General features: G+C 34.7%; 2 protein-coding genes across 2 annotated transcripts in view; both read left to right on the top strand.

Annotated features, from left to right (window-relative positions):
• The first annotated feature begins 1,442 nt into the window (after positions 1-1,442).
• On the top strand, positions 1,443-18,302 carry LOC144852269 (uncharacterized). Its single transcript, XM_078710046.1, has 17 exons — positions 1,443-3,802; positions 4,032-4,182; positions 4,288-4,438; positions 5,156-5,367; positions 6,346-6,883; positions 7,582-7,725; positions 7,830-7,999; positions 8,397-8,766; positions 9,218-9,403; positions 10,315-10,464; positions 10,897-11,068; positions 11,746-12,300; positions 12,614-13,456; positions 13,919-14,184; positions 14,639-14,857; positions 15,593-15,704; positions 16,259-18,302. Exons 1-17 carry the CDS (start codon positions 1,524-1,526, stop codon positions 16,413-16,415), a joined length of 6,675 nt encoding a protein of 2,224 aa, XP_078566172.1. The 5' UTR covers positions 1,443-1,523; the 3' UTR covers positions 16,416-18,302.
• A 1,495-nt stretch (positions 18,303-19,797) lies between these two features.
• The window catches only part of LOC144851944 (protein numb homolog), a 43,348-nt gene continuing 39,705 nt past the window's right edge, over positions 19,798-23,440 (top strand). Inside the window, exon 1 of the mRNA XM_078709615.1 lies at positions 19,798-19,873. The gene's annotated coding sequence lies outside the window, so the exon portion shown is untranslated. The remainder of the gene's footprint in view (positions 19,874-23,440) is intronic.

Below are 23,440 nucleotides of genomic sequence, written 5' to 3'. Positions count from 1 at the left end.
TTAGCACCGAAATTTCAAAATAGATTAAAAACATAATTTTTATATCGACTGCATTTTTAAATTTTTGCTCCCAATCGATCAATAGCTGTTTAAATCACTGAATGGTAGTCGACAGAAATCGTTAACATTACCCAAAATGCATTGGGCTCTGACAGTCAATTCAAACTTTACTACAGTGTAGTTGATTCAAGGTCAGCAGGTGTCATTCAAATAACTGTTATTTTGCGCTGCAGCTAAAAGTATAACTGTAGTCAGTGAAAACTGATTAACTGTTCTAACATTTTGTTTTCAGGCTGCCATTTAACCGGTTATAGAAAATTTGTCCTGTTTCTACTGACGAGAAATTGTGAGTTATTTTATTCACACGGTATAATGACCGGTTACAGGACCTTAAACTCTTGATATACAGTACTAGCAACGACCATTCTGATTCCTATGTTTACGGTCGCTGAGGTTTGACTTTAAACTGTTCATACTTCATGTTCCAACCCTACCACCTTTTCAGTTGAAAATGACACCCGGGTTCATGTAATAATGAAGGAAATAAGCTCCAGTGATTAATTTTCTTCCACAGTTCTCTCCAATTAAGTACTTGACCATAAAATAAGAGATACTAATAAATCTAGGTCTACCAGTTTGTGAGTATGTTTTCACAAACTGTGACCTTGTCTCTCTGCTGTATCCTTTAGCTAGCCCATTGGTTGCCATGGTAGCTGCATCACCTTGGAAATTTACCACTAAATGCTTGTTTTATTGGTTGTTTAAATGTTCACAAACAAGATAAAATGTTGGCTGAGGCCAGTGTTTCTATTAATTATTATCAATACAGTTTGTTATTAAATATTGTTAAAAGCTTTGCTTACAAATGTATACATAATAGGTGATCCTTTAACACCTAAATTAAAAAAGAAAGCATGGTTTTATCATTTTAATGTTTAGCTCAAATGTTGTTTAATGTTAGTTTTGTATATTTCTCTGTTCTTGGAAAAATTGTTTGTGGGTCTATAATTGTAATTCATTCATTCATGATATTGTTCCCTTGGGTGTTTTTTGTCACTGTATACAGTAAGTAACTTTGACAAAGATTTTATTCATCTTTATTCTAATTTTCATGTTTTATGGACAATACATCTTTATTTACTTTATTCAACAACAACATAAAATCCAAGGCTTCTCTTTGGACTTTTATTGTTAAATTTCAAGAGTTTGATTATTTTCTTTTTTATTATTATCTTCTCTTTACTAGGTTTTAACTTGACGAGATGGCTTGTTTACGAGGTGAAGATGTTAATGGTCGTTTCACACACATTTTGGTGACTGTGTGTTTCCTGATATGGTTACCATGGCAGTGTAACAGTCAGATTCTTATTAATGAGATCAATGCGGACAACCCGTTGTATGATATCCGTGAATTTATAGAACTAGTTAACAATGGAACGCAAGCTGTGAACCTTTCGAGTTATAGTTTAGTGTTGTATAATGGTAACAATAATCGAGCATATAGGGTTAAACCGCTAAGCGGAATGCTCAACCCTGGGGAGTTCTTTGTGATGGGATCGGCGAACGTTCGACCTGTACCGGACTTGATAATTTCACGTAATATCATCCAAAACGGTCTTGACGCGGTCGCATTATACGATTCATCGTCAGTGAATTTATACCGAGGAATGCGTGTAACGAATGATTCGCTTATCGATGCGGTTGTATATGATGACGGCGGTTTTGTAGGTTCGCATACTTTACTTGATGTCCTCATGCCAGGGCAGGCTGCGGTTCATGAAAACGCTTTTGTTTCGCCAGTAGATGATGAGTCTATAAGCAGGTGTGATTGGTCAGATGTACAGAATTCGTCACATTTTGCGATAATGCCACTGACTCCAGGACAGCCGAATCCGTGTAACAGCAGTACGCTCCAGAGTGGCGCACCAACAATTGCACCCATCACAACGACTTCACCGATGCGTATCTCTGAAATAAATGCTGATAATCCTGGAAGTGATTATATGGAGTTTATCGAATTATATAATAATGGTAACATTCAAGTGAACCTAGATAATTATACAGTTGCATTATTCAATGGTCGTAATAATAGGTTGTATCGTTTGTTCTATTTAACAGGGTACACAGTCGATGCCCGTGGCTATTTTTTGATTGGCTCTCACCGCATTCGCCCATCGCCAAATTATATTGTACCAAATAATTCTAATGCTAATTTTCTCCAAAGTGGTCCAGATGGCGTGGCGCTTTATTATGGAGATCCGAATGCAATCACTACCGGTATGCGCTCTACGAGTAATCTTGACCTGCTGGTGGATGCCATTGTTTACGATAGACGTGGTGGTCGAGTGGTATCGTTATCAAGTGTCTTAACACCCGGCGAGGGCACTATACATGAAGACCGTGACTTTTACGATTTTGATGAATCGGTAAGCCGCTGCCGAGGGATGGACGTAAGAAAGTCAAGTCCGTTTAAACTTACCCCAGCCACGCCCGGTGGGCCAAATAATTGTAGTTTACCAGAGGCAACGCCTACTCCAGCGCCTACCCCACCAAATAATACATGTGAACAAAAACAAAAACAAGGTGGTGCGTTTATTAATGAACTCCATATATGGACAGATGGCCCACAATACATTGAGCTAATTTTTACGCAGAATGAGCTGGAAAACTATATCCTTGCAATATTCAGACGCAATTCAGGTTCGTTATATAGAACTATCCATTTAGATGATTATAAACCAACCAACGGGTATCTAGTGATAGGCCATGCAAGTGATACATTCTCTCCGGATATTGTCATTGACGGTTTTAGATTTTTACAATCTGGTATCAATGGCGTCGCACTTTATTATGAAGACGCAAATGTCTTGATAGCAAATTCCGAGGTCACGACATGTAATCTGGTAGATGCTGTTGTCTATGGCAGTTCTCGGAACGTGAACAATGACATGCAGCAGACATTGATACCTGGACAAACTCCGTTACGCGCACCATCGGGCACGGGTGGAGATGTTTCTCTTGGTAGATGTCGTGGATGGAAACCAGTCATGCTGCGATCATTTAAAACAATGAACTTGTCTCCAGGATTGGAGAATAATTGCCAAATACCAGAGCTGTATATAAACGAAATAAATATATACCAAACGGCAGATTCGCATCCATTTGTAGAAATTTATGATGGCGGAGTTGGTTATCAATCACTGGACGGGATCAATTTACTTTTTTACCGACCTGGTTATATTAATAATGGTTTTGATCTTACTGGCGCGACAACCGACAGAAATGGATATTTTGTTTTGTCTTCGGTCGGGAGCAACATCACTCAGTTTTTCCGATTTTTTGGAGATGACTTCTTAACCCCTCCACAAGGTGTTAGTCTAGTGTTATGCCCTCCAGATTTTAGACTTTCAACACAATCTAACATTAATAATAGGATTGACGCTGTTGTATACGGTGAAGAAGTGAATGTAGAACTAATAGAAGAACTAACTCCTGGACAGGATCAGGTAACGGTACCGCCAGAGCCGGAAAGCATACTTAGGTGTGATGTGTCGGAGCGTATAAGTAACGTAATGTTCGGACACGGTCCTGTCAGCAAATGGCAGTTGAACGACAACTGTAGGAGGAATGGCCAGACAATGTCGGAGACTACGCCACATTATCAGGACCGCATCCGAATTAATGAGATTAATGTGAATCAACCAGGACACGATAACGAAGAGTTCATCGAACTACTTGGTCTTGCGAATACTAGTTTAGATAGCCTGAAAGTGGTGTTGTTTAATGGAAATGACAGAGAGAGGTAAATAGTTAATTTATATGATAAAACATTTAATAATTAATGTATAATACATAAGATCAATTATGTCAATAATGCAAATGTCTTATTTAATTAGACAACAATTGGCCAGTGGGTTCGCCATAACATTTTAGTGTCCGCAACCTCTGTAAAAATACAACAGTAATTTATAAATAATAGTAATACCCTACAAAAGTAAAAAAAAAAATGAAATATGTCTCATTATTTTCAGAGCGTATAAGGTGTTTGATTTAACTGGTTATCGAACGGACTCCAAAGGCTTTTTCCTTATTGGTGCACCAGTAAACGGATCTCAACCGCAGATTGTGGTCACTGATAGGGCATGGTTGCAGAATGGCCCAGATGCTGTAGGTCTATACAAGGTAAGAAAATACACACCCAGTACACATACTCAAAATAATGAGTTGGTACTGTACTACTAAATTATATTATATATATTATTATTATATTTATGCATATATTTTTAGAATTCAAGTATCGCGCTCCGTGATCAGGCTACCACTGCGAATATCATAGATGCGATAGTTTATGGTACACGGCAACGAGTTGATAGACGGCTACTGCGACTTCTAGTTCCGGGTCAAATACAAATTAAAGAAGATACCAGACATCACAGAGGTAAAGAATATATTAAGTTTTTATTTTTCCCCAAACCTCTGTTACAGTACCCTAATTTACATTTAATTGAACCTATTGTGTTATTTGTAATATTTTAATTTCAGACTGTTCCATACTACATAGATTAAAATATAGTAATACTCCAAAAACTGTATACACTTTTCCTCATTAATTAAAAAAATTGTGTTTATGTTTGTCGTGTGAACAGGAGAGCCACCTTTGAGAGAAGGACAGTGATTGAGTTCACTTGTGGTTATCCTTGGCAATTTGCCTAAAATTGAATAAAAAAAATAAAAAAAATGAAAAGTGTCCTGCAGAAACAAATGTACCACTATAACAACATACAGTGGCAGATCCAGGATTTTTAAATTGGGTGTGGGGGGCGTGGGGCTGGGCAGTTTCCCTGGATCTGCCTACGCTCAGTGAATTATTGAAACATGCTTGTATATGAACAGTTTTACATTTGTAATTACACCATATACAGTATTAAAACAGTATTAACAAAAATATTAAATGGACAAAGAAACAACAGAGAAAATTGTCAACAAGTGATATTTGATCTATACTGCTCCTTTATGTCCTTATCGTCTTGCATAGTATTGAAGATGACCAAGATAAGACACAGACTGTACATAATTCAACCTCTTATCAGAGGAGAATCATAATCTTAATTCTAAAAAGATTTTTCCATTTTATTTTCTTTTGACTTTTCTATAGGAGATGAATCTATCATTCGATGCCACTCAAAGCTTCCACTTGAGCAGTACTCTTTTGATCTTGGTTACCCCTCCCCAGGACAACCAAATAAATGCCCCCCACCACCGGTGTTCATTAATGAAGTCAACGTCCATGCAGAGGGTCACACTGGCGTTTTTGTTGAGCTGATAACGCCAGGAAAACCAAACTTCCCTCTTGATGATCTTATTCTAGTGAGTTTTAAAAATTGTTTAATGAAAGTGTTCTATTAATAGAACTAGGGACCACCAAGAAAATTAAGTTTAATTTGTTGAGGAAATAAATCTGTTTCAATCAAGTTTATAAATCCATATTGAAATATCAATCCGTATTAAAATGTCAACCCATATTAAAATGTCAATCCATATTAAAATTTCAATCCATATTAAAATATCAATCCGTATTAAAATATCAATCCATATTAAAATATCAATCCGTATTAAAATATCAATCCATATTAAAATGTCAATCCATATTAAAATGTCAATCCATATAAATATCAATCCATATTAAAATATCAATCCATATTAAAAGATTGATTTGATATTAAAATAACAATCCATATTAAAAGATTGATTTGATATTAAAATGTCAATCCATATTAAAATGTCAATCCATATTAAAATGTCAATCCATATTAATATGTCAATCCATATTAAAATTTCAATCCATATTAAAATGTCAATCCATATTAAAAGATTGATTTGATATTAAAATATCAATCCATATTAAAATTTCAATCCATATTAAAATGTCAATCCGTATTAAAAGATTGATTTGATATTAAAATATCAGTCCATATTAAAAGATTGATTTGATATTAAAATATCAATCCATATTAAAATATCAATCCATATTAAAATAACAATCCATAATAAAATAACAATCCATATTAAAATAACAATCCATATTAAAATTTCAATCCATATTAAAATTTCAATCCATATTAAAATAACAATCCATAATTAGATTGATTTGATATTAAAATAATAATCCATATTAAAATGTCAATCCATAATAAAATATCAATTCATATTGAAATCCATTTTTCTATTATTGATATATTTGCCTTAAACATAGGCCTACTGCGCATGCATTTATATTTTGATAAATATAGACATATTTTTTATTCCAAAACTGAGATTGATTTGAATATATATTTTCTTTTTTAGGTTGAATATGTAGGGGACAATAAGCTCAATAAAATTTCTATGATCAAAGGAAGGCGCACTAACAAAGATGGCCTCTTGATACTGGCCCAATACAGCTCTCCTTTACCATTTGACGTTATCCTTTTCGTTGGTCTCTCACAGTTGAGTAACTCAGAGGGCGCTATTGCTCTTTTCCACAGTGCCTCATTTTCGGAACATTTCCAAGAAACTCCACCGTCCGAGGGATTGGTGGATGCAATTATTTTCAAGAAACAGATAGGTGGCCCTCATCCTTGGTCCCCGCCGTTAAGTATTAGTTTTTCGTCGTCGGTTAGCCACGTAGTAACGGAAACATGGGATCAAAGTCCATCCGACGAGTCTATAAACAGATGCGAGTACGCAAACGAGACAGTTTATATAATGCGGACACTGAGCCCGAAGATGCTGAATCACTGTCCGCCAAGACACAACATTACTTTGGTTATTAACGAAATCAATATGGTTGCCGCTGATCAGTTCATTGAAATTTGGGATTTAGGATTTGGATCTACAACTCTTGGTAAGAGATAGACAAAATAAATAACAGAGAAGAAAAAACACTTTAAGCATTGTCTACACTATCAAACTGTATATGAAAAAAAAATGTGATGTGTCCATATATGGACAAGATGTCATATCACTACCATATTTGGGCACATAACACTTTTTTGTCAAACTAGTTTGATAATGTAGACAAAGCTCCAGAGAGCATACTTTTTATTCTGAGAGGGTTTGAAAATTGCCTATGGTGAACACATAAGTACTCCCATCCATTTTAAAACAATTATTTATTATTTTTTACTTTTTTTTCTGTTAAATTTGCCTATAAAATAGTCCTACTGTGTATGTATTTATATTTAGATAAATAGACATATTTTTATTCCAAAACTGTTCAACAAATGGATTTAATTATAGTGGTATTTCATAAGAAAACAAAAATTATTAGGGCCGTAACTAAACTTGAAAACACTTAACATTTGCTTTTATTGGTAGAGTACATAATAACAGAATTTGGAATTTTATTATAAGAGAATTTGACACTCTATACAGTATTTAATCCAAGAGTTTATTAAACAATATAAGATTCTTACTAAAAATACTCAAAACTTATAATATAATTTCTTTTATTATTTTCAAGTGTTTCTGTTTTGAATTGACTACTGAGATTAGTTGCCATATTTAAAGTAATTTCACAACACAATACTCTTTTATTGACAGATGGATTTCTCATTGTTTTGTTCAGTGAATCTGGCCACTCGTACTTCACGATAGATTTAGCTGGCTACTCAACGGACAGTGAGGGTTACTTAGTGGTAGGCGTACGAAGCACTGAACCATATCCAGCTTTAGTTTTAGCTCCAGGTAAATTTAAAATAAAGCAAGATCCATATTTATACTATTGTATAAATTTGCGTTATTGGTAAATCAAAAAAAGAAATATTTTTAATATGTTATTAATATCGTAGGTTTTATAAGAACGTCGAGTGGAGCAGTGACCATCTATAAAGCGGCATTTGAAATCTTCGCAGATGAAGGACGTACAAGAACGGATGGATTGATAGACTCTGTTGTATACAATGACTATGTGACCCCATTGACAGGATGGACCAGTGATTTATATTCAGGACAACCCCCTGTAAGTTAAAATGACATATAACAACAACATATCAATGGCTTATTTAATGTTGAACCCTTATTAAAGGGACAACTATCGGACCAAACACGGTGTCTCCTTAATAGGGTTTGGCAGCAGTGTTAAACGTATGGTTCCCCTCAGTTTATTCCACAGAAAACTGAGTTTCCTTAGGGGTGTCCCCTGAATAGAGGTGTCCAAAAGGATGCTTGAAACTTGGAACTGTGTGTGTGTATAATACATAGGCTAAATTTAACTTTTTGCTGATAATGTGTGACCCCCTAACCCTCGACACCCTTGTACTGTACCAAACTTTTTTTCTTAATATGAATCTTTTTTTCCTTATTTAAATACAATATGCAAATAGTAATTTTTAATTTTTTTTTTAATTCTCCTGCAGATTCCATCATCTATTCTGCAAAGCTCAGGGCAGTCTCTAAGCAGATGTTTTTCTCTTAAACTAAACTCTCCAACGCCGTTTGTCGTCTCAGATCCGTCTTCAGAGGCCCTAAATGCTTGTCCCATACAAACAGACGATATCCTCATCAACGAGATTAAGGTAGTCCCGGGAAGTTTCTGGTACCAGCATCCGGGCATTGACTACATTGAACTCAGGAGTTCAAATGGGGAGTACATGGACTTAACTGGTACATCTGTTGTGTTGTACAGTGGCAATGACCAGAATAGAGTTTATAGTGCATATGACCTTGCAGGATATAGCACAAATGATGATGGCTACTTTTTGTTAAGTAATGATAAAAGTATAGCAGGTAAGAAGAACATACTAATATTACCATTATTAAATTATAAACCATGGAATCAAATTGTTTTACAATAGAACCTCTATTAAGGGGACACCTTTGGGGAGTGTGGCCTTAAGGGTGTTCCTGATTAGGGGTGCCCTTTCACAAGAAAGTGTCCTCTTAATATTAGTTGGTGTCCCCTGATTCTACTGTATGCATTTAATCAACAGTACATATTTCTATATTAACATTCAAGTGTCCCCTGAATAGAGGTTGCCTGTGTTCAAACATATTATTAATCCTGGTTCGTTTCATTAGAAGTGTCCCCTGAATTTCCATGATTCTGCAATGAATAACTTTATACTGTACCGTACCATTTTTCCTGATACTGTATTAATAATGTCCATTTAGCCTTTTTTCAATAAATTATTTATTTTATTGCAAATAGAATCACACTATTTCATTCTTTTATCCAAAGATTATTTCGTTGATTCCGGTGAGGGAGGTTTCCTTCAAATGGGTCCAGCTGCAGTGACTATCTACAGAGCGCCCTCTGGCGCGTTCCTTCATGGTCAGACCCTTACTACGACCAGTTTGATAGACGCAGTGGTGTACACATTTTGGGAAGATGATCCTAGTACACTTGTGGACGAGCTTGTGCCAGGTATGTTTATGCGCCTCTCTAATCAAGTCCAAGGGCTAGGATAGATACATAAGGAATACTGTATCATGCCAATATCTCTTTAGGATAATTGTATTTAAAGATATATTGTCTCCCTGAAAAAATTATTTTTTTAAATTTTTTTGTTGAATGTTGTTTAATGTCACATAATATTTATTCATTTTTACCAAATTTTTGTCAAATTGGCTGCCAGCCAATGGGTTTTTGGTTGAATTTAATCATTTATAAGTGAAAACATTATTTTTTCAGGTTTTTTTTTCTACAGATGGGATTAACTTTGTTAAAACTACAAAATGGCCAATTCAAAGTCTGATTTTATTAATCTTCATTTTTCATGTACAATCTTTCAATACATCTTCTCATCTACTGAGTAGCTTTGTGTCATTTTTGTACTTTATATACTAAGTATAAATTGGAAAGTAATTCTTTGGTGGGACTCGAACCCACAACCTCCAGATCACTAGCCTGGTCTTTATACCTCTAGACCACAGAGCTTTCGCTAATGGCTAGGGATTAGATTCAAGCCCAAGTACTTGACTAATATCTTTTCACATTCTTTCACACAATTTTTTTTTAGACAAGACTGTTGTTAACCAGACCATGCATTAATTAAAGTCTGTTTTCCAAAACCAGACCTACATCGACGCATTACAATTTGCCTGTTCACAAGGCTGTACCTTCACTGTTCAACCTCTGAACTCTCACAAATCCCTTTGTAGTTTTCCATATTTGGTCAGGTTCAAGGCTAATTGACAGGCTGAATGATATAACTACCAGTCATATTCATAATATCGAATTAATGTTTTATTAATTATTTTAAATGAATTAATTATTTAATTGCTTAAAAGCTTTTAACATATTTTATTACTTTCTCATAATCTAATCATTTTAAGGTCAGCCTATTATTCTACTTAACGAATCAAACAACAAGACAATAAGCCGTTGCTATGGAAAAGATAAACGTCACCAGAATGCGTTTGTGTCTTCGAAGCCTTCTCCTAACAGAGACAACAAATGCAAGACAAACACAGATATTTATCCAGGTCAGAAAAACAATAAATTGCAAATAAAATATGAATTAATATACTTGTGAAGGCCCAGAACAACACAGCTGACAGAAAGAGTTTTTAATATAGATATGTACATAGCTCTGCTACTGTTTCTGGGTGTTTTACTTTATCGTTTTGATAATAGCTTTTTGCTTATTTTATTTTGTATCGTTATTGAGATCCAGCCACTGATACCCACAGTATTGTCATTTTTTCAGTAATTTGCCTTTGGATTTATATGTACATATATACACACAACCAATAACTTAATGTCCCATCCAAAAAACAAGGCAACAAAACTCAAGGACACACAAAAGTTTACCTTATTGTGACCAAAATCCAATGGTGAGAAGCCAGTCATTCATCCATTGGGCCTCTACCTCAAAAATATCTATTTAATATATGATTATTAACTTTATTTTACAGCTATCGTCATAAATGAACTGAACGTCGATAACGCTGAATCAGACACGCATGAATTCATCGAGTTGTACGACTTTGGAGTAGGCAGGACCAAACTGGATGGTCTGATGCTGGTGTTCTTTGATGGCACCAATGATGACAGGTCTTACTTTGAAGTGGATCTTACAGGACAAAAGTAAGTCCTTTAAGCTCTGTTTACACTATCAATCTAATTTGACAAAAAAAGTGTGCCCAAATAAGGTAATGATATGCCCAAATATGGTAGTGATATGCCCAAAATATGGTAATGATATGATGTTGTTATGTTAACATATGGGCACATCACATTTTTTTGTCACATAATAGTGTAGACACAGCTTTATGGTACATGCTTTGAATGCTTTGGTCTTTGGTCTGCAATAATAGGAGCATTATTACCCAAGTCACATATACAGTATGAAATATTTCTCATACCTCCCTCCCTCCTCACCCCTCATTTAAAATACTCCTATTAGGGGACACTTTTCTGTAAAATTAACGAAGGGAAATATATGTTTTAACACTACAGCTATTCAGTGGACACTTTTGGATCCAGTCCCCCTTAAAGAGGTTCTTGTCAAATTTAACTTTATTCAAAGAGGTACAGATAAATGCAGGAATGTGTGCTGAGAAATTAACAGTCTATTAAACCTTTTGGCCACACAGATATAGAAATAAGTTACTTAGCATAAGAATGCACAGACTTTATATGAAATATTACTATAAATAATATTATGTAAAAGTTGTTGACGAGGCTTGTGAGATATTCCATTGTAACGTACAGTTTTTACTTGCATTACAATTATGTTATTTATGAAATATCTTTATTTTTAGAACCAATCGTAATGGCTTCTTTGTAATTGGAAGCGCAAACATTGTACCGTCACCAAATATGGTAGTGTCAACACACTTTGTTCAAAACGGACCAGACGCAGTTGTACTGTACCACGGAACGGCTCAACAGTTCCCTCGCGGAACACCAATCTCCAAAGAAAATATCGTTGATGCGTTGATTTACGGCACTAACGATTTGAATGATAGGACTTTGTTGGATATGATAGCTCCAGGTCAGATCATCGTAAACGAGAACGATAAACACAACGTTGGAGAAGAATCGATGTCACGGTGTCTGAGTAACCTTCCCGTCATGTTTTCAGCTTTCTTAAACTCACAACCGACTCCAGGAGCGTTTAACAATTGTACGTTAACGAAAATCTTGATAAGTGAGGTTAATGCAGATGAACCGGGTAATGATAATGCAGATTTTATCGAGCTGTACGATGGCGGACGTGGGTATGCATCGTTGGATTCACTAGTAGTTGTGATATTTGGTGGTGGTTCCAGTCAAAGTATTAATACTATACCACTTCAAAATTACAGAACAGACAGGTATAAAAATTATCATTAAAATCATAATACAGTAGAGTAAGGGACTCAGGAGACATCCCTAATTGGACGTTTTTTGGTGAAATAAACAAGGGAAAATTCATATTTTAACACTTCAGCCTCTATTAAGGGGACACTTTGTTTGGTCCTGAAGGTGTCACCTTAATAGAGGTTTTGCTATATCCCACTATTATCATAAATCATAAATTATCATTTTTATTTGTCAAGTTATATTAACACATTCTACATCTTAAAGTAGTGCAATATATTTCTGTTATTGGCTTTGAAATAGTGTTTTTTTGAAACTTTTTTTCAGTAATGGATACTTTTTGATTGGTTCTGGCTTAGAAAATGTGGACATAGACACTGGGAATGTAGGCTTTCTACAGAATGGACCAGGTGCAGTCGCCCTCTATAGAGGAGACCATCGTAACCTTAGCAATGGTATTTTCCCGACAAGAACGCATCTTGAAGATGTGTTAGTCTACTCAACAAACGAAGAAATAAACTTACCACTTTTGATCACACTGCTTCCAGGTCAAGCTGAGATCATGGAAGATCCCACTTTCATGGAGGGGGATGAAAGCATGAGTCGATGTTTTAACCAAGACATACAGAGTAGCGTAGCGTTTGGATTAGGTAAACCGACTCCTAAACAACCAAATAGTTGTAATGGTCGATCTAGCAAACAGGCTACCAAACCACGACAATCAAAGATTATTATTAACGAGATCAACCCAAGCAGTTCAGCGGACAAAGGTCCGCAGTTTGTCGAGTTAAAAGGAGACCCCAACCATTATTTAGAAAGCTTTGTATTAGTGTTTTATGAAATTTTCAGGATGGGTACACGAATATACTATCGGACGAGTCTTGGTCAAAACATGGTAGGAAAGGACGGATATTTCGTAATAGGTGAACAAAGTATGAAGCCAGATTTTGTAATTTCGTCCGAGGCTGAGGAGTTGATACACAGTGAGGTGTCTGCTGTGGCACTGTATATTGGGACAGAGGAACAGTTCCCTATTGGTGGAATAGTTACCACAGAGAATCTACAAGATGCTCTAATATACACTACTTATAATACATCATCACCTGATGTAACTTCTAATGTTATTTCGGAGCTGACATCAAATCAAGGCATTTTCTATGAAAATAATCAGTAAGTAATGGTTAATATTTATTCTGTCTATGAATGAATGTTTGTTCATTTTAAGGGCGTGTGGCGCAGTGTGTTGGACGTTCGACTACTGATCGTGAGATCGAGGTTCGAATCCAACTCTTGCCGCATTGCTTGTATCCTCAGGCAAGATACTTTACTTTCGTTTACGCCTCTCTCCACCCAGGTATATAAATGGGAACCCGGTTAGATCAAAACACAACTTTGTGCTGATTACCAGCTGCATTATGGGAGTATGTTTCCATACGTGTTTGATCCAAAAAAATAACTGGGGTAATAATGTTCAGTGCTTAGAGATTTCACAACATTAGGCGCTATATAAATCCAGGATATTATTATTATCTTATTGTAATTGTTAATTTTTATTCTGCCTATGCATGAATGTCCCTTCATTTCATCTTATTGTTAAAATTCATTAAAAACCTCTTTACATTTTTATTCCAGGCTCCTGCCATTTCAGGTATCAATTAGCCGGTGTGCTTGCTGTCAGACAAAGTCCACCAACTCCTTCATGATGTCTGCAATGACACCTGGAGCAGACAACGTTTGTCCAGATAAGTCATTCCTTAAGACCATCCAGATGAGGCTGATCAGTGCTGAATATGAGAAATGGAAAGGAGATGACTTTTTGTTGTCTGCTTTGCAAGCTGTTGTTGTCAAAGGCATTGAGAGTAGATGCCAATGTGGTTTTAGTCCAGCATATCTCACTCGTAAGTCTTATAACACACACACACTAATGAAGATTGTGCAGTAAACATAGTGGTTTAGCACCTAACCCTGTAGCACAGTTAGATTTGAGAGGAAAGGAGTGCAGTGTGTGACGTCACAAGCAGTATTGCGTGGTGGCTCTGTGATGGGAATCCCCTTTCCATTAAGAACAAAATCAGAAAGTTATGACCGCAAATGTTCGTAGAATGGCTTAAAAAATGTAGGAAAACGGGAGCACAATATTAGGCCAGGAGACAAGTCTAAAATATGGGAGTCTCCTGCCCAAAAGTGTAGTGGAGTGTTGGCATGTATGCATTTATTAAATGTTTAATATTTTTTCTTTTTTCTCTTCGAATGTATCAAAACTTTTTTAATAAGATTTGTTTTACTATAAAATAATTTTTAAAAAAGAAAGTTTTTACTGTATATTTCTTTTCACATTTTTATTTCTTATAGGAAGCAAAATCTTAAAAGGAAGTGTAGTATTTCAAACAGACATGTCGGCACTCAACCAGACTCAGGCCGACAAACTGTTCACAAGTTACCAGGATTACATTAAAGACACGCCGTCCGTCATCGTAGCTTCAATGAACTTTAGCGTGGATACCAGTTGCTTCGCAGGATGCGTCCCAGATGACGAGAAGTCGTTGCCAAGTAAACAACAAAGTGAATCTGGTAATCCATTTGTTTTCTTGATTTATTTAGGAAACATTTTTTTCATTACCATACTGTTTAGGTATAATCCCGTCTCCATTTTTTTCACACCATACAAAGCTTGCCAATTACGGGATGGGAAAAACCCATGCTTTGTGAACCAAGTCCTGTATGAGGCTTAAAGTAATGGTGCTGTCTCAGATCTCAGAACTATTACAAGATTTGAACCAGCGACCCAGGTTAGGTAAGCAAGCAAACCACAGTGTCACTAATTGCAATAGTTTTTGTGTAAAATGCAGCATAATCGTAAAGCTCTGTCTAAACTATCAAACTAGTTTGCCATAAGAAGTGTGATGTGCTTAAATATGGTAGTGATTTGACATCATCATGTCCATATATGGGCACATCACATTTTGTTGTCACATAAAGTTTGATAGTGGAGACGAGGCTTTAAATTAATGTTTTATAAAATTCAACATTCAAGACATTTTATTGGTCCACTTAAAAGGGAAATTCGTTTTGCTTGGCATAATTAAGACAATAAAACTACAAGAACGATACATCAAATTGCACAAACGCTATAGGCCAGTTTTAAAATATAGTTAACAGGCCAATGTTAAAATACTGTACAATAAAAATTACAGTGTATAGAGTTATCATTGAACATTTGAATTATACATATGAATGCTATTTACAACAAAGGACTTCCTATTTCTATACAGATTGGCTTGAAATGTATGTTTTTTTTTGTGACAGGTATGAATGCTGGTTTCATTGTTGCTGTGGCTGTGTCAGGAGTTACAGCTGTCATTATTGTTACTATCATTGTCTTTATAATACGTAAGAAACAGCTTTGCCGATGTCAACGGTATGTAAACAGATTCTTTATGATAGAAAATTCAATAAATCTTCTGTGGCCAGATTTTCCATTTTAGTTAATGTAATTTGTAGGTATTAAGCTCTGTTTACACTATCAAACTTTGTGTGACAAAAAAATGTGATGTGCCCATATATGGACATGATGATGTCATATCACTACCATCTTTGGGCATATCACTACCATATTTGGGCACATCACACATTTTTTGTGAAACTAGTTTGATAGTGTAGACAGAGATTAACAAAATTGCTAAAAAATTGCAAGGATCTAGTTACCTGACTGGAAGACCAATCCACATGCTACTGTTACTTTCCGAGTTCTGCGTGCCCCAAAAAACTTGCCCAGATAATTTTACGTATCCAAAGCATTTAGTGTGAATGCTCTCACATCTTAGAAGTCTTGCTGTGAATGTGCAAAGAGATATTACTATTAAATAAAATAATATCCACTGTAATATCTCTATAGACTGTGGTAAAAAAAAAAATCACTTAAATGTCATTTGTCAATACGGCCACAGGTTTCAAATTTGTTTTTTCTTTCAGGTCGATCTCATTGGATGTTGATGTTTTTAAAGTATCCAAAAAACAAGATTTGAATGACCTCGATGTGTTAGGCACAGTTCACGATTACTCCAACCCGAGTGTTGATGTTGTTACCTCTGCTTCTTCTATTAGTGGTAACGTAGCATTCCAACCATAGTTGGCTTTAATTAGTGTGAGGTAATGTACATTTTTAAATTTCCTATGCAGGTTAGTGTAAGTGGAAGAACATATCTGTACCAAAACATTTACGTCCGTGTGAATTTAAAAAAGAGAATTTACAAATAATACCTTTTTCCCCTATTTAAAGATGTCCTCTAAAATTGAAAGAGAGGAAAGATACTAAACACATTTTAACCTTGCGACTTTTTATCCAGTTTTAATTTTCTAGGCTATGTAGTTGTTAGGATAGTTTATACTAAAATGAAAGTCCAATACCTGAAATCCCTCTATAGCTGACTGCAGCCACCAGAGTTGTCTTGGTAAAAGTCTAAAGCTTTTTTGCAAAGTAATTATGCAATAAATTCTCTGAAAAGAGAAAATATTGGTCTTTCACTTTTCTGAAGACAGAAGACAGTCCTAACCTCTTCAATATGTTTTCTTTAAACAGATTCTTTATTTTAATCTCCGCTATTTTGCTTCAGTTAGGTGCAAGTATAATAATTAGGTACTAAAGAAAAACTTATAAACTACAATAGTGCTTTCGTATAATTTGAAACTCGGAATATATGATACAATAGCAATCGTGCTTTCAGTTGTCTGCTATTTTAAACTAGTAGTTGGGAAAGTGTTCAACTTTCCCAAAATCCTTGGGCTGGTCCAAAATGTCCAGTCTGGTTTTCATAATATATTTTAAATGGAAGGGATTGTTTTAGAAGAGTTTTTTTTTTGAAAGTTTACTAATTCTCCATATATTATATACTATACAAAATGGTACGTTTTTAATGTTACTTAAACCTTGGCCCTCTAGTATAGACCAAATAATGCTCAAGTTTTTTTTTTGATGTTTTGGGAAATTTGTTAGGGTACATTTTTGACCCACACTAATACATAAAAGAATAAAATAATGAATCAAATTAGCAAAATACTATTTACTTAAGATTTTAATAAGATTTTGTGGTGTCACCAAGTAATTAGTTAATTATGCAAATGTATGCTTTGTTGTGATTAATATTTGTTATTCTTTCAGAATCAATTTATATAGTAATAGAATTTTAATATAATCATTTTATATACCTTGTGTATTTTTAACCCATCTGTGAGGGAGTGGGGAATTTAAAAATAAATATATGCATTCCAGTTGTATAACAAATTAATAAAGATACTGAAGCTTGTAATGTGACCAATGACAACACCATGATCCATCCAAACGGTTGCTTGTGATTGGTCAACTCTACAAGTGTCCCAAAGGAGATGTCCTACTGTAACTGTGTTTATATTGTAATTGTATTATGAATATGTATACATTTTATAATTATTCAAATCTTTCATATTTTTATAATAACTTTATAATACCCTTGATTTATACAAAGCCTTTAAAATAAATTTATATTTAAGAAGTTTTATGACTAATTAATTTAGATTTAGACTAGTTTATAGGACTAGGTATGTTGATTGTAAAAAAAACATATTTGGTTATAATAATTGCAATTATGTTAAATAGAGTAAATCATTTCCGAAAAGTGTAATATAAGGTTGGAAGTCCTGCTAAGGACGGAATGCAAAGTGTGAGTGAATTGACCAATGACAAGTGACAGTGCGAATAATCCATCACTTGTGATTGGTCAAATTACTTGCATTGTGCTTACGTCCTTGCGTCCTAGTGGGACCAAGAATAAGCTGGTATTTGGGTAGTATTTGGTTTCTTTAGAGCAAGTGAAAATTAGGGTGAGACCAGATACAAGTGGTGCTTAATAAACCAGGTGCTTAATAAATGAGGTGCTTATACTGACGCCATTGGTGTATAGTTTATACATAGTGCTTTTATTTCTTCCATATAGAAGTTCTGCAAATAGTCTTATTACACAGTGTTATTGTTATTATCCTAGACTTGTCTGTATTTATTGTCTTTTTTATGTCATTTCACACATCGTCGTTTTGATTTTTGTCTGAAAATACAAACTCAAGTAATACACGTATGAAACGCCATATGTGCAAAAATATTTATATTTTTACTAATATTAAGACTAAACTCCATCTGGAGCCCAGACTATTATTATCCATACTGTACTTATTTTTTATTTTAACCATTTAACCAGTACTATATTCAATTTTGTTAAAAGCACTAATTTGTATTAATAAGGGTAACATACTTTTGTAGGTGAGAACTGTGAAAATGCAATGTCTAGTACTTTCTTTATAAGGTAATTGGAAAAGTAGTATGTATGAAACGCCAAAGGAACCAAAACAGCAAACATTTCAATGTTTGTTTAGTTGACTTGTACAGTTTGTTTTAAGTTTTTAAACAATAATTCAATGTAATTTTGTGGTATTTTAATAGAGTAATACATTTTAATATAGAATAGCCATTTCATAAAAATATATAAAATAAATAAAATAATAACGTAATAATAATAAATAAAAACCATTAAATATATGTTGGGCTTGTCACTGCTATAATCTTAGTTGGTATCAACAAGGGGTCTACTCCTGGGCACGCACTGACAGCATGGTGCCTTTATCAACACTAAACCAACAACTTGACATCACATCTGAAGGACATGGCATATAAGAATCTACACTATGGATGCTTTTACTAGTCCATGTTATGCTCATCTCAAGTTTTATTAGACAGCAAAGTGATTTTTTTTAATATTTCTTATAATATCGTCATCAATTTAATGTTATTTGCGTTGTCTAAAACTCTAAACATTCGATTATCAAACATTTTATAGTATTGACTCTCCTTCATTACCAAAATACAGGATTTACACAACAAATAGATTTGACGTAAAATGAACACGTATTACGTAAATTATCTACATCTGTTCATTGGACGACAACATCTTCACTCGCGAAGGCAACGTATAGCAGGCCTTATTAATATTCAGAATGATACGCATCAGTGATCACCATCTATTGTTACCAGCTCGCTACCGTCTGCCAATAGCGAAAACAAATTGTCAATTAGGCCATTGTGGTTATGAATTTGCCCCAAAGCCTTCCAGTTTATTGTTGAATTTATTCTGTATTTCCTATGGTTCTCGTAATATTAAGAAAAAAGGCGAACATCTTTATAGAAACGTTTTATCATGCTCTGCTCATGCGCTGGTCGGTTGTTATTGATTTTACCTTGAGAGTGGCTCTTTATTGAATGACTAGCTATAACCATGCCATATTGACTAATTATATATATACAACACACCGATATTGCTAAAATTTACACATATAGGCGTGTTCATAACGCGAGATATTTTAACGAAATAATGGATATTTTATTTTATTAATGGATGATTAATATTCTATTTGCATCCGAACATAATTTAAACAATTATTACGGGATTTTTAAATTGCGGAATTTAATCGGAATATTTTACCTGAACGGTGTGTGTGTGTATTTATATATACACACGGCGCGCTGAACAAATAGCCTGGGATTCACTTTGCACAGTGACTAAGGTACGTTTTATGTGTTTGTTTATCCTGTATGTTATCAGTGCTGTACGCCCTACCACCATTTTGTATCGATTATTAATATAAACGGTAATATACTGCTTACAATCTATTTGTAATTCATTGTATGTTCACGTCTGTTCTGCCTCATTTGTGGCTATCATCACCAGGGAATAAAAGCGGTCAGTCTTGTACAGATAAAATGTAAGTTAATATATTTTTCGTATACTTCATGGATCATTAATATTTTTAATAATTTCATTTTGATAAGCCCTACGTCAATTTTCACCAGGCACTCCCGACTACCTGTCGAATGCAAGGTGCCCTTTGATCTCCCGATACCGGAACATGTATTTTAAATTAATTCGTATATGTCTATACGTGGAGGCCTAATTAAATGTATAGCGGTATTTTTATTAGTATGTATTTCATTTCAAACACAACAAAGCCCGTGTATTTTTTTCTTATTTTTCAAATCGGTCTATGGTAGTAACCGTGTCTTACATGAAACCTATACATTGTTAAGGCAATTATCACAAAATCAAGTGGTCCCACTCTAAAGAACTATCCCCCTCTCCCCCACAGATGATACTTGACTTCGAATAAAGGAGACCTCTCCTCCAAAAGGACATCCAATAGGCCCATTACGGCGACACTTTCCGTAAAAACTATAGGGAAACTCACTTGTTGAGGTCGGGCCCTAATATGGGGGTAAAACTATAACTAGAAATATGTTTTAACACAGTCGGCCAATAATTTTCAAGAGGAAATCCCTATTGGAACACTCTGTTTGGTTCCGAAGTTTCCCCTGCCCTACTCCCCCCTTTATTTTAATTAATCAGAGGAGCTGCTTTACTGTAGGGTCTGATGTACTAGTAAATCTATCAGATACATCCGAATTAGTATACTATGCCAGTGATTGGTTGAAGGATGAAATTCGACCTTAAATAAACTGTAGAAATAATCCCCCAATAAATTAAAGCGAATGCAACATTTTCTCTCAGACACTCAAACAAAACAAATCGCAATAATTTTTTGCGCAGTACATTTTATCCTTCTAAAAAAAATACCATCGATAAGAATATATCGGTACTTTTATATCTATAGGTACTTTTATTACTTTTGAAAATACTAATTCTCTAGCTCAATTATTTATATCGTTGTATCGTCATTTACGATCGGAATGTGCACATTGAATTGTTCTGACGGGACTACTTAAAATGTTGAGATGCAAAGTAAGAGACCCATGCGGCTTGTGTACGCCTAATTTTTTATTTGCAAAATCATCTCGTTCCGAGGATTATGCAATCATAAATATAAATGTATTTTTATTTTAGAATCTGATATGGTATAACCAGGAAATATAGTTAGAGACGTAGATATTACATTTTCATTGTTGATTGTGTCTAAATTGCGCAAGTACGTACTTAGAGATAATGCCTTTAAAAGAATTTCTCGTAATAACACCGACATACTTCCAATATTGTAGTAGCACACGTCGTCCGTGCATTTTGTGTGTCGAGACACGTATGTAAATATGTTTTAATTAATTATTTATTTTTTTTAAAAGTATTCCACGTTAATCATTATCTGATAGTCTACAAACTACTCTACAGCCAACAGTTACCAAAATGACCCATCATCATTTGTCATTTTGCACACGGCACAGTATTATCTGACCCACTCCACTTCTTCAAGAACATGAACCCTCAGTGGTCTTTTTTACCACTCATTCCCATATTCGATCCATCTCCATCGATACACTGCCCCCACCCGCCCCAGTGTCCATTTATCCATTTACCAAATTTACCCATCGTCATTGATTTCATACACACGGTACGACACAGTATTATCTGACCCACTCGATCCACTTCTTCTGCACGAGGTCCTCTTTACCATTTTTCTCCCCATATTCGATCCATCTTCATACTATGCCAACCTCACATACGTCATCGTTTACAACCAACTCCTGAACTGATTTAGTAATTTAAAAATCAACTGCGCCCCACCCATAACCACCCAACCCTATATAAACACAAACCCACTACTTTTCACATATTATATCGATACGCTTCCCCCAATATATCAGTGTGCATTAGCCAGTGACGTTGACAATTATTAACTAACGGACTAATGTGTACGTTAAAATGTCATTTGGCTGTCTCGGAAAAATACTAATTATCATCATGCGAACAATAAAATCATCTTTTCTAAGTGTTATTACTTATAGGCGAGGCCGTTTAGTCGATAGCGTTCATTATTTTACCTATTCTTAGTCATCGCACATTAAGAGAAAGAAAAACAAAAATGTGAACACCCAAGTATCCGCAATAAAGAAATTCGATGGATTTTATGAAGGAAATAATGAAAAAAAACGATTCAGGCTTAGTTGATTTTTTTTAAAGTCCTCCTCATTCTGTCGAACTATCATTATATCACGGTACGGTCCCCCAGCCTTCTTTGCCCAAATATTTGACTAGAGACGGGAGGTTAGGCAGGCCTATTATACAGAAATGTACCCCTCCCCTTCAACCCTGATTTTACTAATTTTAAGTATGTCTTAAAGAATTTTCAACAATATTTATCATCATCAACTATTTAGCCTATAGTAGTATTTCCCATACTCAATGCAACGAAAGCTTCATTTTGCACCTTAACCGTATTATAATATTGATAAAATTACGTGGACACCCTGAAATTATTCCACGAATTTGAAATTGCGTACAGATTTTTTAACTTCAGAGCCATATACAGTATTATTATATAAAAATGGCTCTGTTTAACTTTATCATGTAGCGCCCTCTACAGTCAATTAACTTCTGTTTTGTACACCAGATTCGACCGCGCGCGCGAAGATATCACCTTAGTACGGTCTTTCGTCGTTCCCGTTGTATCCACCCATTTTCATGGGATATATTAATACAACAATAAATTCCATTGGAATATATTAAATAAATTTTAACATAAGTAATCGGCCAATATGTTTCTCACAACCTGGAACAACCACATACCAATAAATCATAATTAATAATAATAGAACGCATATTGATTTATTGTTTTGTTATTTTATCGCACGGATGGGTTTCAATAGTGTTTAATATTCACGATTAAATTCATGTGCTGATTTATTTGAGTTTAAACCCAGAACAGTATATCCAAATTTAAGATGATTGTTTTATTGAACACGTTGTATTTCTCTATATCACATATCAATAATAAATTTTCATCGAAACTGAAACAAAGCCTTGCCGACACTGTTAATATTTATCGATAAAAATGATTCACTACGTAAGAACTAATGTGTTCATGTTCCACTCGGGTACCCTTCGCCTTGTTTTGATTTACAACGAATTAAATAAAAACACATAAAACAAACAGGGATTAGTAGGTCTATGTCGTATCTTTTTCACTCGAACTTTTCCCGCAACTAACCACATTATATAGGCTTAAGGCCTAGTCGAGTCCATTTTCTTTTGCCAACAAAAAGTGTAAACATTGTGTTTTATGAATATTTATATAACTTACCAAGCCCTTAACTAATGACAGCAAACACACCTTTGTTCATACTCCTCC

Source organism: Antedon bifida, chromosome 9 (genome assembly GCF_963402885.1).
Source record: "Antedon bifida chromosome 9, ecAntBifi1.1, whole genome shotgun sequence".
In the NCBI taxonomy this organism is placed as follows: domain Eukaryota; kingdom Metazoa; phylum Echinodermata; class Crinoidea; order Comatulida; family Antedonidae; genus Antedon; species Antedon bifida.
Note: the sequence above shows the minus strand (reverse complement) of the source record. Positions and strands in the feature narration are given on the sequence as shown.

Bases quoted from the DNA above. Each gene is read 5' to 3' on its own strand.
- LOC144852269 (XM_078710046.1), top strand. From the start codon at position 1,524: ATGCTCAACCCTGGGGAGTTCTTTGTGATGGGATCGGCGAACGTTCGA. The intron at 11,069-11,745 runs GTAAGTCCTTTA...CTTTATTTTTAG, and splicing joins GTGGATCTTACAGGACAAAA to AACCAATCGTAATGGCTTCT. The intron at 14,858-15,592 runs GTAATCCATTTG...TTTTTGTGACAG, and splicing joins TAAACAACAAAGTGAATCTG to GTATGAATGCTGGTTTCATT.